The sequence below is a fragment of the Panthera pardus genome, unplaced genomic scaffold (genome assembly GCF_024362965.1).
Source record: "Panthera pardus isolate Hobbes unplaced genomic scaffold, ASM2436296v1 HiC_scaffold_16, whole genome shotgun sequence".
Classification (NCBI taxonomy): domain Eukaryota; kingdom Metazoa; phylum Chordata; class Mammalia; order Carnivora; family Felidae; genus Panthera; species Panthera pardus.
The window spans coordinates 77404071-77423070 of record NW_026526721.1 but is presented as its reverse complement, the minus strand read 5'-3'; the positions used below and the strand labels follow the sequence as shown (position 1 = coordinate 77423070).

The following is a 19000-nucleotide window of genomic DNA, read 5'->3' as shown; positions in this document are numbered from 1 at the left end:
CTCTTTGCCATAAATATCTCAAATTTCATTTTGGTTGAGGTGACATATTTGCATTTGAGATTTGAACAGAAATATTGAGGGAAGACGTGTCTTCACCTTCACCCATATTAATATCCTTTCCTTCCACAACCTCCTTCATCACTTCCATCTCATGTAGGCAATTACAGAAATAATGGAGGGGTAGGTGAGGGTGGGCTCAGGGTGGGAGATGACTCAGTGACTTGATTTAAATGTAAAGGGGAGTGGGTAGGAGGGAGAACTGGCCTCAGTGATAAGTGGGGGGAGAAGTCCAAGCTTATATCTCATCCCTTTGTCTTCCTTACAAACCTAATCCTCCACTAACAGAAAGTGGATTTTGAAAATATCCAATATCGAAATGTGGTTGTGCTGATTTCATCTTTGTGCAGACATCAGGGGACACAGCAAAGTAACATCAACGACCACATTGCTTACAACCTCCTTTGCAGAGCAAAGTGGTTAGAGGGAGTGTCTATAAAGTCTTTTCTTTCTACTTCCCTGTATTTGATTTTCTTACTTGGTCTGATACTAGAGCACATCTATCCCATTCAAAAGGCATACCTTTTCATACTCTGGAAAAAACAAAAACAAAACACAAATCTTGGGAAGCTCTCATTTCTAAATGTATTTCTTACTTGATAATGACTAAGTTTATACAATCTGCTCAGGTTTGCTTTTTCAAAGACAAGGTAAAATCAGGCTGTCATGCCCATTCTGAGATGGCTTTGCCAGGTAATACTTACCTGTCAATTTAAAGTTCAGTAACTGGTGTTAAGGTAAAGCACATATTGGTTCTAGGTGAGGGAATATTGGCAAGAAGAAAACATTTTTGGAATGTTAGTGGATGTGGGTAGAGTGTAAATTGATATCTCATGCAAAATGTGTGAGCTGAACTGCATCTTGTCTGTGTTTCTTAAATGGTAAAAAAAAAAAAAAAAAAATCCTATAAAAGCTGAAAGAGGGAATTTTGAGTCAAGCTGTAGTGTGTTGCCAGGGGCAGAAATTTACGAAACACTCTCGTCAACTCTTCTGGAAACACTACAAAAGAAATGGTTCTACTTTCTTATTGGTGCTAAAGCCACTAATAGGTGCACCTTAGTGTCATACCACTATGAGAATTACCACCCCCAAAGTCAGCTTGCCTTGGAAAGAACTCTGTACAGGCATTTTCTTTTTCCTTTCAAGCTTGCGCAAAAACACCCAAAGGGGCCATTTCCAATCCAGGCAGTGAGCTTTCTCAAGTTTATTCTTTCTCAGATCACAGAGACAATGGAGAATATGCCCTGTTTACTCAAATCAGTCTGGATTAGTGTCACTCTATTGATGGAATCAGAATTAAAAGGAAAACCATTACCCTCTCAACCAACGGGCAACATCAGATGTTTTGGGAATGGCTTGGTTATTCTTAAATGGACCATGTGAGACTCTGTCACCAGACTAAGATTGGGGACTCCACGGGCGTACACACAGAGAGAAATGGTGACCCTGGGTGAAGCAGAAAGCCCAGAATAAGCCTCAGGCTGGGAAATTATTTCAAAAGCCAGTCCCAAAGTATCTGAAAGGCTGCAAAACAGAACAGTAAGTTTCCAGAAAGGGTATTTTTCCTAGCTTTTTTCTAACCCCCAACACCAGCCCCCAGATATTTATCTTCAGATCAGATTGTTTCCAGTTCTTAAGACCCTGCTGGGAGACTGCTTCACCCTTAACATTTTCTCAGAACTGCCCCCCTCCCCCCATTCAGAATAACTTCTCCCTCCCCTGAGCTTTTGTGCACTTCTCTGTTCATCCTTCACTGCTCTCTGGGAGGCCCAGATGCCTTCTCCCCAATCCTGGTGGGTAGGGCACGTGCAGTACTTATCTCTGTATCCTCTCCAGGGCCACCCAGTGATGTTCCTGAATGTGATGGAGACATGTTCTGTTGCTGTTGCATGAAGGGGTATCTTCAAATAAAAATGTGGCCTATAATATATACTTTTACAGAAATGGCTCTTTATAACTAACCTGTGCAAAAAGTAAAGTGACTTCAACGTTGCACAAACCTTGTCTCCACCTGTACATTCTGAATCATATGGTTTTCCTTGACATCTTACAAGTCCCTCTCCCTCTCTGTCTCTCTCTCTCTCTTTCACGAACGCTGGTATTTATTTCCATTATACCTTAAGTGGCAAGAAAGTTTTTAAGACAGGGAAGTTTCCCAAGTAAGAAATGACTTATACTCTGACAGAGGTAAACAGTATAAAGTGTGTGCTGCTTTCATTTAATGGATTACCCATGAGGACAGAGAATGTGTTTGATTTTTTAAAAAACTGAATAGATTAGATTGTTATCTTGCTTTGCAGTCACTTCTTAAAAGTGTTTACTTGCTTCCACACTGATTAATTTTGTCCCCTGATTCATTTTGTCCCCTGCATGTCTCTTGGTCATCACCAGAGATTTGGGTGGTTTGCTCTGGGTGAATAAGCTTGATGATTTGCAAACACTTTCCTGTTTTATTTTCAATGGTGTTATTATCACTAAAGGATGTCTGAGAAATCTTTAAGTCATTTTGTTCTTAACCGTGGTGTCCTAGTTTTTTGTTTGTTTGTTTTTTCGTGTTCAAATAAGACACCAGGGGCTGTTGTAATTATTAAACTGATTGATTGTTACTTTCGTGATTGAGTAAATAGGATGAAATGAATAGATGGCTGTCTTTTCAAAGTAAGGCATGTCTTCTGCATAGCTGGAAACTTCGGTTTTATTTTGCAGTTAAAAGTGACAGCTTAAAGGAACACTCCAATGTTATGTAAGTCACCGTGTCTAATTACAAAGCGTAGTAAATCACTAAAAACTTTCATCTCAAATACAATGAAAAATGTAGCAATCAGCAAAGAACTTGACAAGCAAGAGGAACACAGAAACAGTGTTTCTCATTTGAATATATATAGGATAGTAAAACTGAGTAGTGCACTCCTTGTTTCATGCTTTACTTTTCTATCTGCAAAGAAAAGCTAGTGTTTCAACCTCTCTGTGTGTATTATAAAGTCAGGGAAATGAAGTCATGAACTTAGACCATTTGCAAGAAAATGGTGCGTAAGTCTGATAAAGTACAATCTCCGTTCCTCAAAACATACACTGTAAGCCCTTAATTATGGCATTATTCTAAACTGACTTCTAGCTAACAGGGCAGAAAATCATGGAAATCAGAGAGGGAGGGACAGACTTTGTGGCCTATCCACCAGAAACGAACGTCTTACTCTAAGCTTGTTTCCGGGTGGTTTCTTCCCAAAGAAATCTGCATTCGGTCACAAGCACCGTCCGTAGGAAGTGAATAATTATATGGCCACAAAGATTTGGATTCTGACTGCTGACCTAGATGCATTAGGAACAAATTCGAGGCCATGAGGGAAAAGACACTGCCCTGCCACGAAAACGTGTATGTGTTTGTTTTAAGGAAGTAGGAGCTCATTAATAAACTTTCCAGCTAGGTGTGAGCTACTGAGTATTACTCACTGCCTTATGAGTGACAGGACTGGCTATTCTGCTACTAGTTCCCATAAAAGCTGAAGCTAAAAGCACAATCCCACCTACCAAAACAAAGCAGAGCCCAGAGTAAAGGTCATAGAGATTATTTGCAGATGCACCATGACATTTAGTCTGCAGTAGTGTGTAAAGACATGAAGCTGATTTGAAGGCAGGCTTCCTTCAGCATAAAAGTCAACAGTTAGGCGCATTAGAATAAAAAGAGATATCTTCTGAAAGTGCTTTTTACTGGAAAATATGTTGCATTTATTCTTTCAATAAATATTTCCCGAGCAGCCACTGTGGCTCACACGCCGTGGCAGACGTGAGACCCGGTGATGAACGAGATACAATCTCTCATAGATTTATGCTGTAGCAGAAAAGACCGATATTTAAAAAATATATATATGTATATGTATACATATATATATTTGCACAAATAATTTCAGTTATAATGATGCGATGTCGAGGGAAAGTCTGAGCAGTAAGACCATGTGAAACAAAGGGGAATGCCTACCTGGGTGAAGAGGGCTTCTCCTGGGGAGAATGGCATTGAGCTAAAACTACAAGACAACTAGGATACAGCCCGCCAGTGGGAGGGGGCTGCGGACTGAAGGAGTCTGCCTTTGAAAAACTTGAGGAGTGCCTGTTTGCAGGCTGTTTAGTGAGCAAAGGAGAGAGTTTCAAATAGTGCCGCGAGGCCACTGGCAAGACTTGGCGGTGGGGGGGGGCGGGGGGTTACTCTAAGACAGTTGGGACCTGCCCATGGTCTTCAACTTGAGAGAGACATGATCTCATCTACACTGAGCTGCTGGTGGCAGGCTCCGAGGAGCTGGGTCTCTCACTGTCTGCAGTTATACACAGTCTAAGAATGGTTAGTTTTATATCCTGTCCTTAAAATGGACAACTGTTTTTTGTTGTTGTTGTTGTTGTTTTTTGTTTTTTTTTTTTAAGATCTAGAATGGTATGCTTTCATTGAATGTAAGTTTTAGATAAAAATTCCAGGCAGAAATCTGAGGGACTCAGATTTACATGCAATCGGAATGAAAGATAAGTAAGCAAGCGGGTTCTCAAGCCAGATTGACCGGTTTCTCATTCGGGCTGTGTTGCTTACTACCTTGAGCAAGTTACTTAATCTTGCGGGGCTTCGGTTTCCTCATCTATAAGTTATGTATAAAACATGGGATAATAATGCCACCTAGCTCATGAGGATTAAATGAATGAGCAGAACTTGAAGACTCTAAAAAACATACGTAAGGACTCAGAAAGATTATTCGTAGTAGAAGGAGTAGCTACTATTCTTTTTGTAGACAGGATTGGATATGGATGCTCCATACGTTTCAGACTTTTAAAACATTTGAATGGTCATTGTTTATTGAAACGGCTGTGTCTTCAGTTTCACATCATGGTAAACAAAGCTATCCTCTGTTATACAATGATAATCACATTTAATCACTCCAGCTGATCGAAGTCATGATTTCTGATATGGCCTACACAGATATATTACAAAAATTATTTTTAAATACCTTAAACTCATTTTAAAAACCAATGAAACATTATCGATGATCTTCTAAAATCACCATGGTATGCTTTCCATATAAGTGACCTAACCTTCACTGAAAATTTTCATTACTATGTACTGTCTTCCTTTCACGTTACCACTTCTGCTAAATAAAGCTATCAAAATAGTGATTGCGAGAGGCTGAAAATGTCCTCAAACATATTTTTTCCAACTTTGAAAAAATTGGAACTCTGTATATTTTTCCTTAATATCCGCATCTAGAAGTGATTGAATTTAGAATTATGCCTTTCTGCTAAGCCCCATGCCGCCTTGGTATGTTGATGGTGACAAAGCCCTTTGAAGAATTTAGATGCTCGTGATTATAATTTTGCTCATTTGTCATTACTGAAAAGGAGTACTGACTGAAATAAGAACCTGAAGTTTATTTTTTCTTGGTTGAGCTCTCCACAGTGTGAATTCAGTAAATTTAGGCTGAGTTTTAACCTCAACATGGTCCACCACCTGGATTTGCAAATGCTGTTGTCCAGTGTTTTTCGGCATCGCTGTCCACCTGATCAGCCAACTGTGTAGTTATTCATCTCACCTGAGGTTGTCTGGCATTGGCTTTTAGGGAGCTCTTTCCTGAGTTACAGAATCTCGGGCCTCAAAGGAATCTCGGCACTTTGTGTCAGACCATAAAGCATTCTAGTAAACTCTCTGCCTGCTGCCAGAAGTTCCTGTGCGCTTAGGTGCTTTATTCTTACAGGCTGTTTATTGTAAGGTATGAGTACACTTTACCTCGAAGCATGTGCTTTGGGGGATCATTTGGAAGATAAAAGAAGCTAAATATTTTACAAGGAACAAAATCTGGTCTTGAGAAAAATCAGATGCTGAATATATTCTTAAGGTTGAAAGATGGTACTTCAACTTGACGTTGTTATACAAATATCTTCTTGGCCACAAATGGAGCATTTTAACTCAGTTGTGTTCAATTCTAGCATAAAACAAGCCATCATTCTTTCAGGTGAGGCAGGCAATAGAAAACTAAAAAATGACAAGCATTTCTCCCTACGGCAGTGCTTGTTGAAAAGTCACCATCCTGCTGATATTTGGGGATGAAGTATAGCACTGTCTACTAGAGCATATTCGAATGAATGCTTTGTAAAGCTAGGGTCCCAGGAGGGGCTTTAGAATGTTCACGAGAGCTCCTTCAGGAAACCCAAGGTGAAAGGTTTAATCAGCTGAGGAAAGTGTATGCATGCTGCTGATTTCTAGGCTTGGCTTGGTAAATCTGGATAAATAAAAAAGCAGGTTATCTCATGTTTTGAAAGTAATCTCATGGCACTTTAATATAGCTTTGTGGAGGAGTGTGGTCATCCATCAGAATGCTTTTATGTTTGATCATGAGATTCAGTCTCCTTGTAGGAAACTAAGGTCCAGGTGGTTCATGTACCTTGCACAGAGTTTTCAGCACATTAGTGGCAGTGTTGGGACTTAGATCCCACATCACTAAGTCTAGGTTCCAAGTTCTGTTCCATTACTAGGATCCATTCAGGAATGGTAAGTCCTAAAGAGGATTCAATTCCCTTCCCTAGCCTTGTCTAATAATCAGTCAAAGATTATAAATATAATTTCTTCCAAATGAAATTTGGGCAACTTGTTTCCTGTGACAAGGAAACATTTAAAAATTTGTTTAATGTTTACTTATTTTTGAGAGACAGAGAGAGAGAGAAAACGAGTCGGGGTGGGGCAGAGAGAAAAGGAGACAAAATCCAAAGCAGGCTCCAGGCTCTGAGCTGTCAGCACAGAGCCCGATGTGGGGCTTGAACCCATGAGCCGTGAGATCATGACCTGAGCTGAAGTCAGAGGCTTAACTGACTGAGCCATCCAAGCACTCCTAAATGGAAGTAAATTAATTTCGATTACATATCCTGACAGCAACCTCTCCTATTCCTGATTTGGCTTTAATTCCTTTTCTTCTTATTTTTTGAATTAACCTCTTGCCATAGACTGTTAGCTCTTGTTGCCATGCTGCCATAAATTAGCTATTACGGATGGTAATGTCTAGTAAATAGAACTTATAACATGTCTCTTATAAATTGGAGGAGAAAGTTTTCAGAAACACAAATTATATCTAAGTCCCTCTTTCCATTGCACTGGTCAAATGACTTGATGGGGATCCTTTTTTTTTTTTTTTTTTTTTTTTTTTGATGCTAAATTCTTTTTTTTTTTAAATTTTTTTTAACGTTTATTTATTTTTGAGACAGAGAGAGAGACAGAGCATGAACAGGGGAGGGGCAGAGAGAGAGGGAGACACAGAATCGGAAGCAGGCTCCAGGCTCTGAGCCATTAGCCCAGAGCCCGATGCGGGGCTCGAACTCACGGACCGCAAGATCGTGACCTGAGCTGAAGTCGGACGCTTAACCGACTGAGCCACCCAGGAGCCCCGATGCTAAATTCTTTTATATTAAAGTACTTATTACATTGTCAACCCAGGTATTCAATATTGAGTTTTATTTACAGTGATATATACTGACACAGTATTGCTGAGCAGATAAGAAGAAAATTTAGGTTCATATTATGTTCAGAGTTTAAGATCATTTAACAGTGTAACCCAGGGGGGGAAAAATAGATGAAACTAAATAGGGATTGCATTTATAGGGCACTCTTACAGCAGTGTCCACTCAGGGAAAAAAAAAAATCTAATCGTCTGTATTATAATTCTAATAATCCATCCAAATTGAAGTTTAGTGAAGAAACAAATCAGAGCCTATAGATGGCTATGAGAATGTGAAGGGTGTAAGAGAGGAGAAAAACAAGAAAATACGTTTATCTGTATTTGGTAATACTACTTATCTAAACTTACTCTTTCCTAATGGTAAAAGCAAGCAGTTTAAGATTCAGCCCCTGGGTATCCCTACACTAATCATGACAGCTCCGTGTTTCAGAACACCCCCAATTTGTTCTGTGATTACCAGGAGTATAAGTCTCTGTGACCAAGGTGTGTTTCATCCTTTCTGCGGTCAGATCAACTAGTGTGTGATGAAACTGAATATATTCCAGTTACAGATGCTGGTAAAAAACCTAGGGTCCAGGTGGTGAGTCTTCTGTTTCAAAGTTATTTTATAGGAAATGATGCATCTGTTTGAATTCAGAGGAAATCAGTTGTTTTACTTTATCAGTCTTACAGTAGACTCCAGACAAGTTGTGTTCATTTTGCCTTTCAGGTTTTGTAGAAACAAGGCTGTCTCCTCTTTCAGACATGATAGGGTAGATATGTGACATTTTTATTCATTCATTCATGCATGCATGCATTCATTCATTCATCGAGTGTCTACAGAATATATTAAGTTTATTTCAAAATCAAGATGCCTCATGGTTTAGAAAGGGACAATCTAGTTTCTATTTCATTTCAAATATGCTAATAGTTTTTATTACATCAGAACACATGGGACATAGACGACCCCATACAGTTCTTCTAAGGGCAGCTTTTTGACTGATGTGCAAGTGCCATGTTCTAACTTTTCACACTCTTTTACTGGTCACTGTAAATAGGCATTACATGAACATCCAAGAATAACACAAGATCCCCACCCCCTATATTCATGGAATTATAGTAAAGAAGGGGCACAGGCATTGCTCCATTCATCCCATCAGCTTCACTTTGGTGGAAAATAAGGTATAAATATTGTTCTCATTAACCTGGTACAGAGCTAGCTTCATGGGCATACAAGGTATGTAGTAGCAAGGGGTGCTGTGCTTTGTTTAATGCTCTGCTATCACCATTTTTTTAATGTTTATTTTTTTTAATGTTTATTTATTTTTTTTATTTTATTTTGAGAGAAAGAGACAGAGAGGGAATGGGGTGGGGGTCGGGGGGGGGGGGGTTGCAGAGAGAAAGAGAATACCAAGCAGTCTTGGGACTGACAGTGGGGCTTGAACTCAGGAACCATGAGATTGTGACCTGAGCTGAAATTAAGAGTCAGACTCCTAACCAACTGAGCTAGCCAGGTGCATCACCATTTTGAAACTTAATAATTTATGAACAAGAGGGCCTGTATTTTCATTTTGCACTGAGTCATGCAAATTATTTTGCTGATCTGGCCTATGGAGGACTTGTTCTTCTCGACAATGTTGATCTGCCCCTCAGCCTCCAATGCTGCTCTGTCCACATGTCCACTCTCTTGTCAAATCAGAGGCAAATAAGAAACTTCTCTCGTTGTTGTTAACTAAATGCTTTTTAAATTAACTTCAAAAGGACTGTTTCCCATGGCAGGCTTATGACATCGATTTTTTTTTTTTTAATTTTTTTTTTTTTTCAACGTTTATTTTATTTTTGGGACAGAGAGAGACAGAGCATGAACGGGGGAGGGACAGAGAGAGAGGGAGACACAGAATCGGAAACAGGCTCCAGGCTCCGAGCCATCAGCCCAGAGCCCGACGCGGGGCTCGAACTCACGGACCGTGAGATCGTGACCTGGCTGAAGTCGGACGCTTAACCGACTGCGCCACCCAGGCGCCCCATGACATCGATTTTTAATAAAGTTAAGCAAAGTATCCAAGCAGATTTCCTTTCATGGAATTCTTTGGGTTTGTTCTTGTTTGTATTTTCAGCTAATTAATTTAAAGTTAGTAGTGCTGGTTTTGTACTTTAGATTTTTTTTAAGACAATTGAGTATACTACTTGGTTATGTTTCTTTAAAGTAACATTTAAGAAAGGTTTGCATTGAAATGTGTTTTTCCATTTTTATCTTGGATAGTGAGAGGCTCTTTGTCTAAACCTGAGAATTCCAGCTTTATGATGCATAAAGAAACCTAGGCAGTGGAGGCACACTCTGTTGTTATTAAGTAAAATTTTTCACCTAAACTGATTGGAATTAAAAATGATGGCATTTAAAAGCCCAGCCATCAGCACCCACAGTGCTGTTAATGACTGGGAATAAGGCTTCTGTTTCTTTAGAACCACGCATTATGTTCAGCCTCACCGCAGTCCCAGGGGTCTCCTAGGTGCCTCTGAAGTGAATGCATTTTCCCTTTCTCTTAAGTCCTTAGCGAAGTGCTGAGTGTTTGCTCACTGGCTTTTAAAGCTGGTCCCAAAACTTTTCTCTTTACATATATCAAAAAAAAAAAAAAGAGTTTTCAAAGGGCTATGTTTCTTTGTTCTCATCCAAGCCCACAATTAGCTGAAGTTCCAATTCTGCATAGCTGGAAGGAGGAGGGAAGGGTGGCTCAACAGGCATTTTACTGCCTGTGAGAAAGTGCTCGGCCCAGTTTCTTTGTCCTTTATGTCAGGGCCCGCCGCTTCCCTAATTGTACTGCTGTAGGGAAGCACGTGCCTCTGGGAGCATTATCTGATTCCTCCCGGACGTTCAGGAGGGCTTTGCATGCTGACCCTTAACTTGAACACAAATAATATCTTTTCAATCCCATTCCTCCTCTGCTGCTGCAGGCTTGGATACCTGGGGACTTTGAAATCAGCCTGGGGGTGGGGAGGTGGACGCTTTGTGGGGCCTCGGGGGTGGGGTTTTATTTTCTTCTCCCCTCCTCATCTCACCTGCAGTCCTGCCTCACCTGTCAAGAGGGGAGAGCTGAAGATGGAAAGAAGGAGGGGGGGATAGGAGCTGCCGAAGTCAGAGGGGAGAGGAGGCAAGACAAACAGCTGCTCTTGTCAGCATGGGGATAAGTGTCAAGAGATTAATAGTTATTTGAAGAGCAAATGGGGACGTGGCATTCGGCAGTGGAATGTGAAAGTATAAATGTAATGGAATGGGCATGCAGCCTTTAACATTTAGACAGATGCTCTCTGGACTGAAGGGAATGGCAGAGCTCTTCGCTTCTCCCCCCGCCATGTGAAATACCAAAAGTTTGGTTAAATAATTTAGTTTCATTAACATTTTTGTCAAGCGTCTATTGCTTTTGTAAGTTTGTTCTTCTCCATCATTTTACTGGGGCTAGGACTCTCAGAGTTCTTTTTCCAGGGAGAAGCCAGTCTCCTCCGTGCCCACAAGACTGTTTTTTCTCTTCTTGCTTTTGCTTGGTTTCCCCTTCACTCCCTTGAAGAAACAATGAGATTAACCTGTACAAGCAAACCTGTCCCATACAGTGGTTGCCCCTTCTGGAAATGTGTCCAGTTTGACTCAAGTTTAGGAATGACTTGAATTATCTCCTCAGGCTGACAGGTGTGATGGTGCTGGGCAGGGCCCTAGACTCAGAGTCAGAAGATTTGGTTTCATAATTCCCACTCTTTGCTTATTAGCTGATGCTTGAGCAAATCACTCCCCCTCTCCGATAGTAATACATTTTTTTTTTTTGCGGATTAAATGAAAAGTTAATCCATTCTTTCCGTACATGCAGATTTAATGAAAAGTTAATTCATTCTTTCCATATACCATGCACAGAATGCCTACTGTAACCATTTGTACAGAAGGCATAAGACATCAGGCAGCAGAGTTACCCGAACTAATGTGCGCCTCAATTACATCAAATATAGAATGTTTATTATAACTAAGTGATATTTCTCTTACACATGTTCTACTCTGGCAAAGAACAAACTGCTGCAAAGAAAATGAAAGAACAGAGGAAAAATTAGGCTGTGTTTGGATGATATACTAGCATGTTACTTTTAAAAGCATATAGGTGACTCACCCTTACCTTGCTACCGATGCTTCGCCAGTCTTGACGAACTGAGACCTTGGTCGGGGGTTGGGGGCACTCTTGGTACCCTGGGACAGAATTTAGATAATAAGACTACAAGGAAATTTGGAGAACATCTGCTTTTGTTACATCTGCAGCAATTTGATGCGCACATCCCTTTTATAACATATCTATCCAGTGATCATTCTCATTCTGAATAACATGGCGGAGGGGGGGGGGGGAGTAGCACGTGGTATTCATTTATTTTAAAGATATTCTATACACCTACTAAACACTGGACATTTCTGCCCAGTTTGTTAATGAGCACGTATTCCATATTTTCTTTAATTCAAATATAGTTGCCACACAATGTTACATTCGTTCCTGGGGTACAATATGGTAATGTCAAGTCTATACCCTATGCTATGCCTACCACACATGCAGCCACCGTCTGTCACCATACAATGCTACCTCAGTATCGTTGTATATATTCTACTTTTAGTTGCTCTTCAGGAGACCACAGTCTCCCAAGGCTGCACCCTTACAAGGCACGCACAGGCCTCAGACTTCCCTTGCTGTTTCCGTGTATCGCAAATTGGTCCCTTTACTTGAAATATGAAGTTTCATAGACCCACGGTGGATTTCTGGACAACACATGCACCAAATGACGCCTTTTCGGAGCAATGATGGGCAGCTGAAATGGCTAACTCTGGGGTTTCTGGGTGTCCTGCAGCCACAGTACACGAACCTGGGGCTCCTGAACAGCATGGACCAGCAGATTCAGAACGGCTCCTCGTCCACCAGCCCCTACAACACAGACCATGCACAGAACAGCGTCACGGCACCGTCGCCCTACGCGCAGCCCAGCTCCACCTTCGATGCCCTGTCGCCTTCCCCCGCCATCCCTTCCAACACCGACTACCCGGGCCCGCACAGCTTCGACGTGTCTTTCCAGCAGTCTAGCACCGCCAAGTCGGCCACCTGGACGGTAAGAGCCCCGGGCACCTGTGTGCCCTTAAACCTGACCCCTGCCTCCAAGGGTGGTCTTCATTGCTCCCCCCTCCCCCCCAGGGACTTCTCAACTCTGTCAAGGCTTAGAGATTCATTTCACAGTTTCTCCCTGTCCTCCAAGGACATTTTGGTTTTGACTATTTAACACTGAACCAGAGAAAGAAAAAGTGCCATTGAGTGGGCAAAGCCCTGATCTGGGAACCAAAGTCCTGTGTTCTGGCTGGCACGTAGTATTTTCAGCGAATCTGTTCTCCCCCCTCCCGGCTGTCAGGGGTCCTTGGTGTAAAAGTTTTTGGAAAGCTATAAAGCAGTATGCCAACAAGAAATATCATAGTTGTAGGATGCGTATTTGCATTTACCAGAATGTAGGATAGTTACCAGTCTCCTTATTTTAAAGAAGTAAATGCCATATTCATATGTGGTTAAAAAAAATCACAGGCATGGGGTAATAAGAAATATAAATTTCATTTATTAAGGAAGGGCTAAATTTGTTTATACGTGTAGGTTCTATAACACGAATCGTAACTTATTGATACAAATAGATTTATCACCTTTATAATTTTTCCCCCAAAGACGCTTCTAAAACTGTACATCAGAGTCCTGAATTAGTCCAAAGACATTATGATTAAAAATGTTGAAAAAAAGAACTTTACATATGTAACTTTTCCAAGAAAATATGGAAATATTTTCAAAAATTAAAAAGGTACAAGAATGTTTATTCTATTTCAAAGTTCATATTGTAATGTATTATAAATAAGGTTTGTATATAAGGAAGGAGATGGACAAGGCTGGTTTTAATTGCTTGATCAAAGAATGGCCAATGCCAAAGTGGCATGCATGTTTTTCAAACAACTTAATATTTGCATGGATTCTAAAAGCACTTCCAAATATCATCCTCTTATTGAAAAGTAGCTTTAGAATTGTTTTAACAGGTTTCTTTTTCCTCTTTGGCAAATAGCTTTCTTTGGAAAGTGTTTTACTTCTATATTATAGCATCTAGTTCACTGTTGCTTTAATCCAGCTGTATATGGTTCATAAAACAATCTACATTTATAAGACTACATCCCAATGTAATTTCACATGTGTTCCCTCATTTTGTCTTCACTTCTTTGTGAGCTAAGTAGGATGAGCTGTATACTTCCCATTTTACTAGTAAGGAAAGCTAAGAATGTGGAGGTTAAATGACATCCCTAAACGGACAGAGGCTTTTGTGTAACAGGACCTATTTCTGATTCTGACCTGCCCCACCGGATTGTGTTCTTTCTTTCTTTTTCGTTTTTTCTAATTAAAATTTTTTTCAATGTTTATTCATTTTTTGAGAGAGAGAAAGAGAGAGAGAGAGAGAGAGAGATAGAGAGAGAGAGACCGAGTGTGAGTCAGGGAGGGGCAGAGAGACAGGGAGACACAGAATCTGAAGCAGGCTCCAGGCTCTGAGCTGTTAGCACAGAGCCTGACTCGGGGCTTAAACTCAGGAACCCTGAGATTGTGACTTGAGCTGAAGTTGGACACTTAACTGACTGAGCCACCCAGGCACCCCTCTTTCTTTCTTTTTCTACCGTTCCACATAAGGATGTTCAACACTTGCCTAAAATTTTATTTTAGTGCCTTTCTTTCATGATTGGAGAAGCGGTTCTGTCATGGTTCATATTTCAAACATAAAGTCTAACTATGAGCCTACAATTTGATCTTTTTTCCATGTGTTACTCACCAACTGTGTTATAATCATGAGTGTCTTTTATATTAATAATCCTGGAGGTGGACACTAAAGGTGAGTAAACTTAGAGTTCATAGGCCTTAATAAATATTGGTTGATCAATCTAAGTAATACTTTGCTGAAGATCTGCCCGACTAACCATTTTATAAGTGGAGCATAATGTGCTTTAGAATAGGGGTTGCCGATTGGGTGTTCATAATCCCTGATCTCCAAGGCTAACAGTTTTTTGTTTGCATACCCAGGCCAAGCTCTGCTGTGTTAGGAATAAGCACATCTGAAGGGCTGATGGGCATATGGAGACCACTTAATGATTGCTCACTTCCCTTCTAAAATGGTTTAAGAACCATGGTGATAGATCTTGTTGCAAGTGGAACATTAAATCAGCCACCCTTCGCCTCCTGTATCACCTCCCATACAGAAGTCTTAAGGTTTATTTTTTTTAGATTCAACACAATTCTGAAACATCAAAGCCCTTCTCTAGGACAAGTAAATTGTCACACACACACACACACACACACACACGCACACACACGCACACACACACACAAGGTTGGGGATGTATGCCTAAGTGGCAGGTTAAAAAGAAAATAAAATGTCTTGTGAAGTATACTGGTAAAATTTCCTTAGGTGGGACAACAGTGAGGTCTGTACCCTGAATAAAGGGGTAGGCACTGCTGTTAGGGGAAAGGTCACTCTTTGGGGGGCAGAAAACCTGGATTCTAGACATGATCATCTTTGTGACTTTAGCCAAGTCACTTGGTCTTTCTTGTGTTCGATCTGTGTCTCTGATGAGGAAAAAGAGGAGTCTGGTAAAATTTGTTTTCTTTTCTTCTGGTGTACTAGTGTTAATAATCAACATAGGACACTTCTAGAAGGACTTAGGTTCTTATTAGGTGTTTTGTCTGCCATTTAATGAGTGGCCTGGGTTAAGCTGTTTTGCCTCTCTTGGATCTTGGTTCATTTGTCTACAGTCTGCCCTATAGATTTTACAGAACCATATAGAATTTTACAGGTTGTATAGAACAGGTTGAATTAGATGTCCATTCTCCCCTACTGGTGTAGCGTGTGGTGTCTAGAGTTTTCCTAAGTAGTACTTTCTTGTTCATCATCAGTTTTATTTTAGGCCCAGTTGCATTTCTTCTAAATTTAGGACACTTGAACCCTTATCTGAGTAGCAGTTGAAATCACTTGAAAAGACCTCAGATCTATCCACAGACACCAGTATCTTGTACATAGCAGCATCTGAGTCTCTAAGCCAAATTATATATCCTTGCACTTATACATCGACCTCACTTTTGTTTGTTTGTTTGTTTTTCAAACATCATTTATTTATTTTGAGGGCGGGGGAGAGAGAGAGAGCGAGAGAGAGCATGAGTGTGCAGGGGAGGGACAGAGAATGAGGGGGGGGGGGGGAGAGAGAGAGAGAGAATCCCAAACAGACCAAGCACTGTCAGCATGACGGCAGAGCTATCATGAGCCGTGAGATCCTGATCTGAGCCAAAACCAAGAGTCAGACGCTTAAAGGTCTGAGCCACCCAGGTGCCCCCATAGACCTCACATTTTAAAAAGTATTGTCCCATACATTTATTTTGGTTGAGCCTCACAACTGAGGCTGTTAGCCCCACTTTTATAAATGAGGAAACTTAGAGAAGTCAAGGTTCCAAGGCTTATCACCTGTCGAGGAGGGAAAGGAACCCAGGACCCCTCACTCCCAGTTCAAGTCTGTCTGCCATCCTGTCTAGACTGTCTTTCCCCCTGATTGATAGAAGGAGACATACAGGGACACACAGGCCCTGTGTAGTATGGTGCTAAAGACCAAGTGATGGAGGGTATTTTATTTTATTTTATTTTATTTTATTTTATTATTTTTTTAATATGAAATTTATTGTCAAATTGGTTTCCATACAACATCCATTGTTCATCCCAAAAGGTGGATGGAGGGTTTTTTAAATGTCCTATTACACAACACCTATTTCTTAGGCATATGTGCATTTTAAAGCAACTTTTCAAAATAAAACACTATAATTTAAAACCGTGCACAAATGGGAAGCAGCAGAAGCAGCTGTCATTAGGAAGAGCCACACTTACTACATGGTATTCTGGTAATTCTGTAATAAAAACTGTTTAGTACCATTTTATCACTTGTCATTGTCCTTTTGTGTTTTCTCTTTTCATTCTGATTTTACGCATAATTACTGCCAAAACACAATTAATACATTTAAAGTGTATATGCATATTTCCTTTGCTTTCTCTATTTTTTATTTTTTTAATGTTTATTTATTTTTGAGAGAGAAACAGAGACAGAATGTGAATGGGGAAGGAGCGGAGAGAGAGGGAGACACAGAATCCGAAGCAGGCTCCAGGCTCTGAGCTGTCAGCACAGAGCCCGATCCAGGGCTCAAACTCACGAACTGGGAGATCATGACCTGAGCCAAAGCCGGACACTTAACCAACTGAGCCACCAAAGCACCCCTCTATTTTTTACATAACAAATACAGTTGTGTGTCCAGTTCCATAAAAATATGGTATTTATTTTAAACTTCTTCCGGGGCGCCTGGGTGGCTCAGTCGGTTAAGCGTCCGACTTCGGCTCAGGTCATGATCTCGCGGTCCGTGAGTTCGAGCCCCGCGTCGGGCTCTGTGCTGACAGCTCAGAGCCTGGAGCCTGTTTCAGATTCTGTGTCTCCCTCTCTCTGACCCTCCCCCGTTCATGCTCTGTCTCTCTCTGTCTCAAAAATAAACGTTAAAATTTTTTTTTTTTTAAATAAACTTCTTCCAATGAAATAAAATGAAGTGTGATAACATTTTCCATATTCTCTGTTTCACAGACACACACACACACATTCAAACCCAAGCAGTACTGAATTCAGGATTTACTTTCAGACTCTTTGCTTATTTCTACAATATAATTGCTACTGCTAAGAGAGGCCTACCACTTATTATATTAAGGTGCTACTCCAGTATTATAGCTAGGAATCATTAGCTATAAGACAGTTGACAGAATGGTGTTTTAGAAATGGCAGGAAACTTAGATACAGATTTCAATTCTGAAATTTCCTAGCAGCATAAGCGACCTGCCCAAAGAATCCAATCTCTTTAAAACTCGCTTTTTCATGTCTGCAAGTGGCCATGTTAATACATCCCTTGTTATGAGAATTGCATGATCTGTCTAGAGCACTGATCAGCGCCTGACTGGCCATAGGCATATAAATGTTTATGAGTCTGAATTTTGATCCCTTTGTTTCATGAGCTTATTACAGTTTTGTGAAGGTTCACTCGTACAACAAGTAATAATTTGAAAGGACGCAGAGCAGAATGTTTCTACTTTTCTTGCTTTCCTTAGTGCTTTCAGGCATGCATACATACTCTAGCCCCAAGGGACTGTGATACTATCCACTATCCAAATATATGAATAGATGCTAGAGAATGATTACAGGCCGCCCCATATGCAGACTTCTGCAGGGTGGCTGTGCTATTTTCCTATGCCTGCCCAAGCCAATGCAGCCTCCTTGCCTGCACAAGGCAGGACCCTCTCCATATTTTAAGAACCTGTTGACTTCAGCATTTATTTTTCATTGTTAATCTGCCACTTCATTTATGGGGATGCCTTTTGTAGTCACCATGGTAAATAAAACACAACAGTGGATTTCACTTATCAAAGAGTCAACATATTGATTTGCGATGGCAGAGTACTGGGAGCCTACACGCCCGCCAGTGGGGGACTTTCAACAAATTGGGGCAAATCCATATAACGAATTACTCTGGGGCCATTAGAAAGAATCATATGTACTGACCTGGAATGCTTTTGGAGTTGGTGGGGAGGCAGAGATCAGCTTTCTGTGGCACCTACCTGAGAACCGAGAGGTCTGATCAGAACACCACTTCTGGGGGCAGAGTGTTTTCTTTCCCTGGACTCCAGTGACCAGGCCTCTTTGTGAATATAGGTCAGTCTGTCTCGATTATAAGCCTCACACACCTTCCTCAGTTTTAGAGCTGTTTTCTCATAACCCATGGCACACAGTATTATCTGTGTGCAAACACTGTGAAAACCTCAGGTTAGTGTTTTCTGTTGTGCTTAGTCTGAGGTAATGACCTGGCCTTTGGACATACAGTCATTTTTGCTCTTGTGACTTTCTCCCTTCACAGATTTCAAGGTCTTAGAGGTCAGGCATCCTGACCTGGTGCCCAGCACACTGTCCAGCATACAGTAGGCCCTTAATAAATATTACGAGACTCTGTTTTCTCTTCATGGTTAAAGGAAGCAATTATACTTCCAAGCAGTATCCCTCAGTTCTGACCTTGATTGTTAACTGTCTGTAAATTTGATGCTTTCTCCCTCCACCCATGATTTATAGAGAGCATTCTTCCTTTGCCTCTCCTAATCATGCCAGCCTCATGTCCTGTTCAGAGCTTTGAAGAATCTGACTTGAGCAAGTGGAGAGATTAGGGAGGTGGCATTTGAAAGGGGAACAGCCAGTTCCCCGGAGAGTTTCATTGATCCCAGCATATCAGTCTTGCAAAGCTCTCTCCCCTTGGCTTCACAGGCGAGCTGAGATGCATGCCTGTGGCCCACCCTCCCTGTCATCAGGTTACCTGTAATGTAAGACTTCCAGAATAAGGCTGCCA

At 40.9% G+C, this 19000-nt stretch overlaps 1 protein-coding gene across 10 annotated transcripts in view; it reads left to right on the top strand.

Annotated features, from left to right (window-relative positions):
- TP63 (tumor protein p63) overlaps positions 1-19000 on the top strand; it is a 231123-nt gene that overhangs the window by 133046 nt on the left and 79077 nt on the right. For all 10 annotated transcript variants that reach the window (XM_019463496.2, XM_019463495.2, XM_019463494.2 and 7 more), the window contains one exon: positions 12384-12638. In XM_019463496.2, the coding sequence (XP_019319041.1) occupies positions 12384-12638 (255 nt within the window). The remainder of the gene's footprint in view (positions 1-12383; positions 12639-19000) is intronic.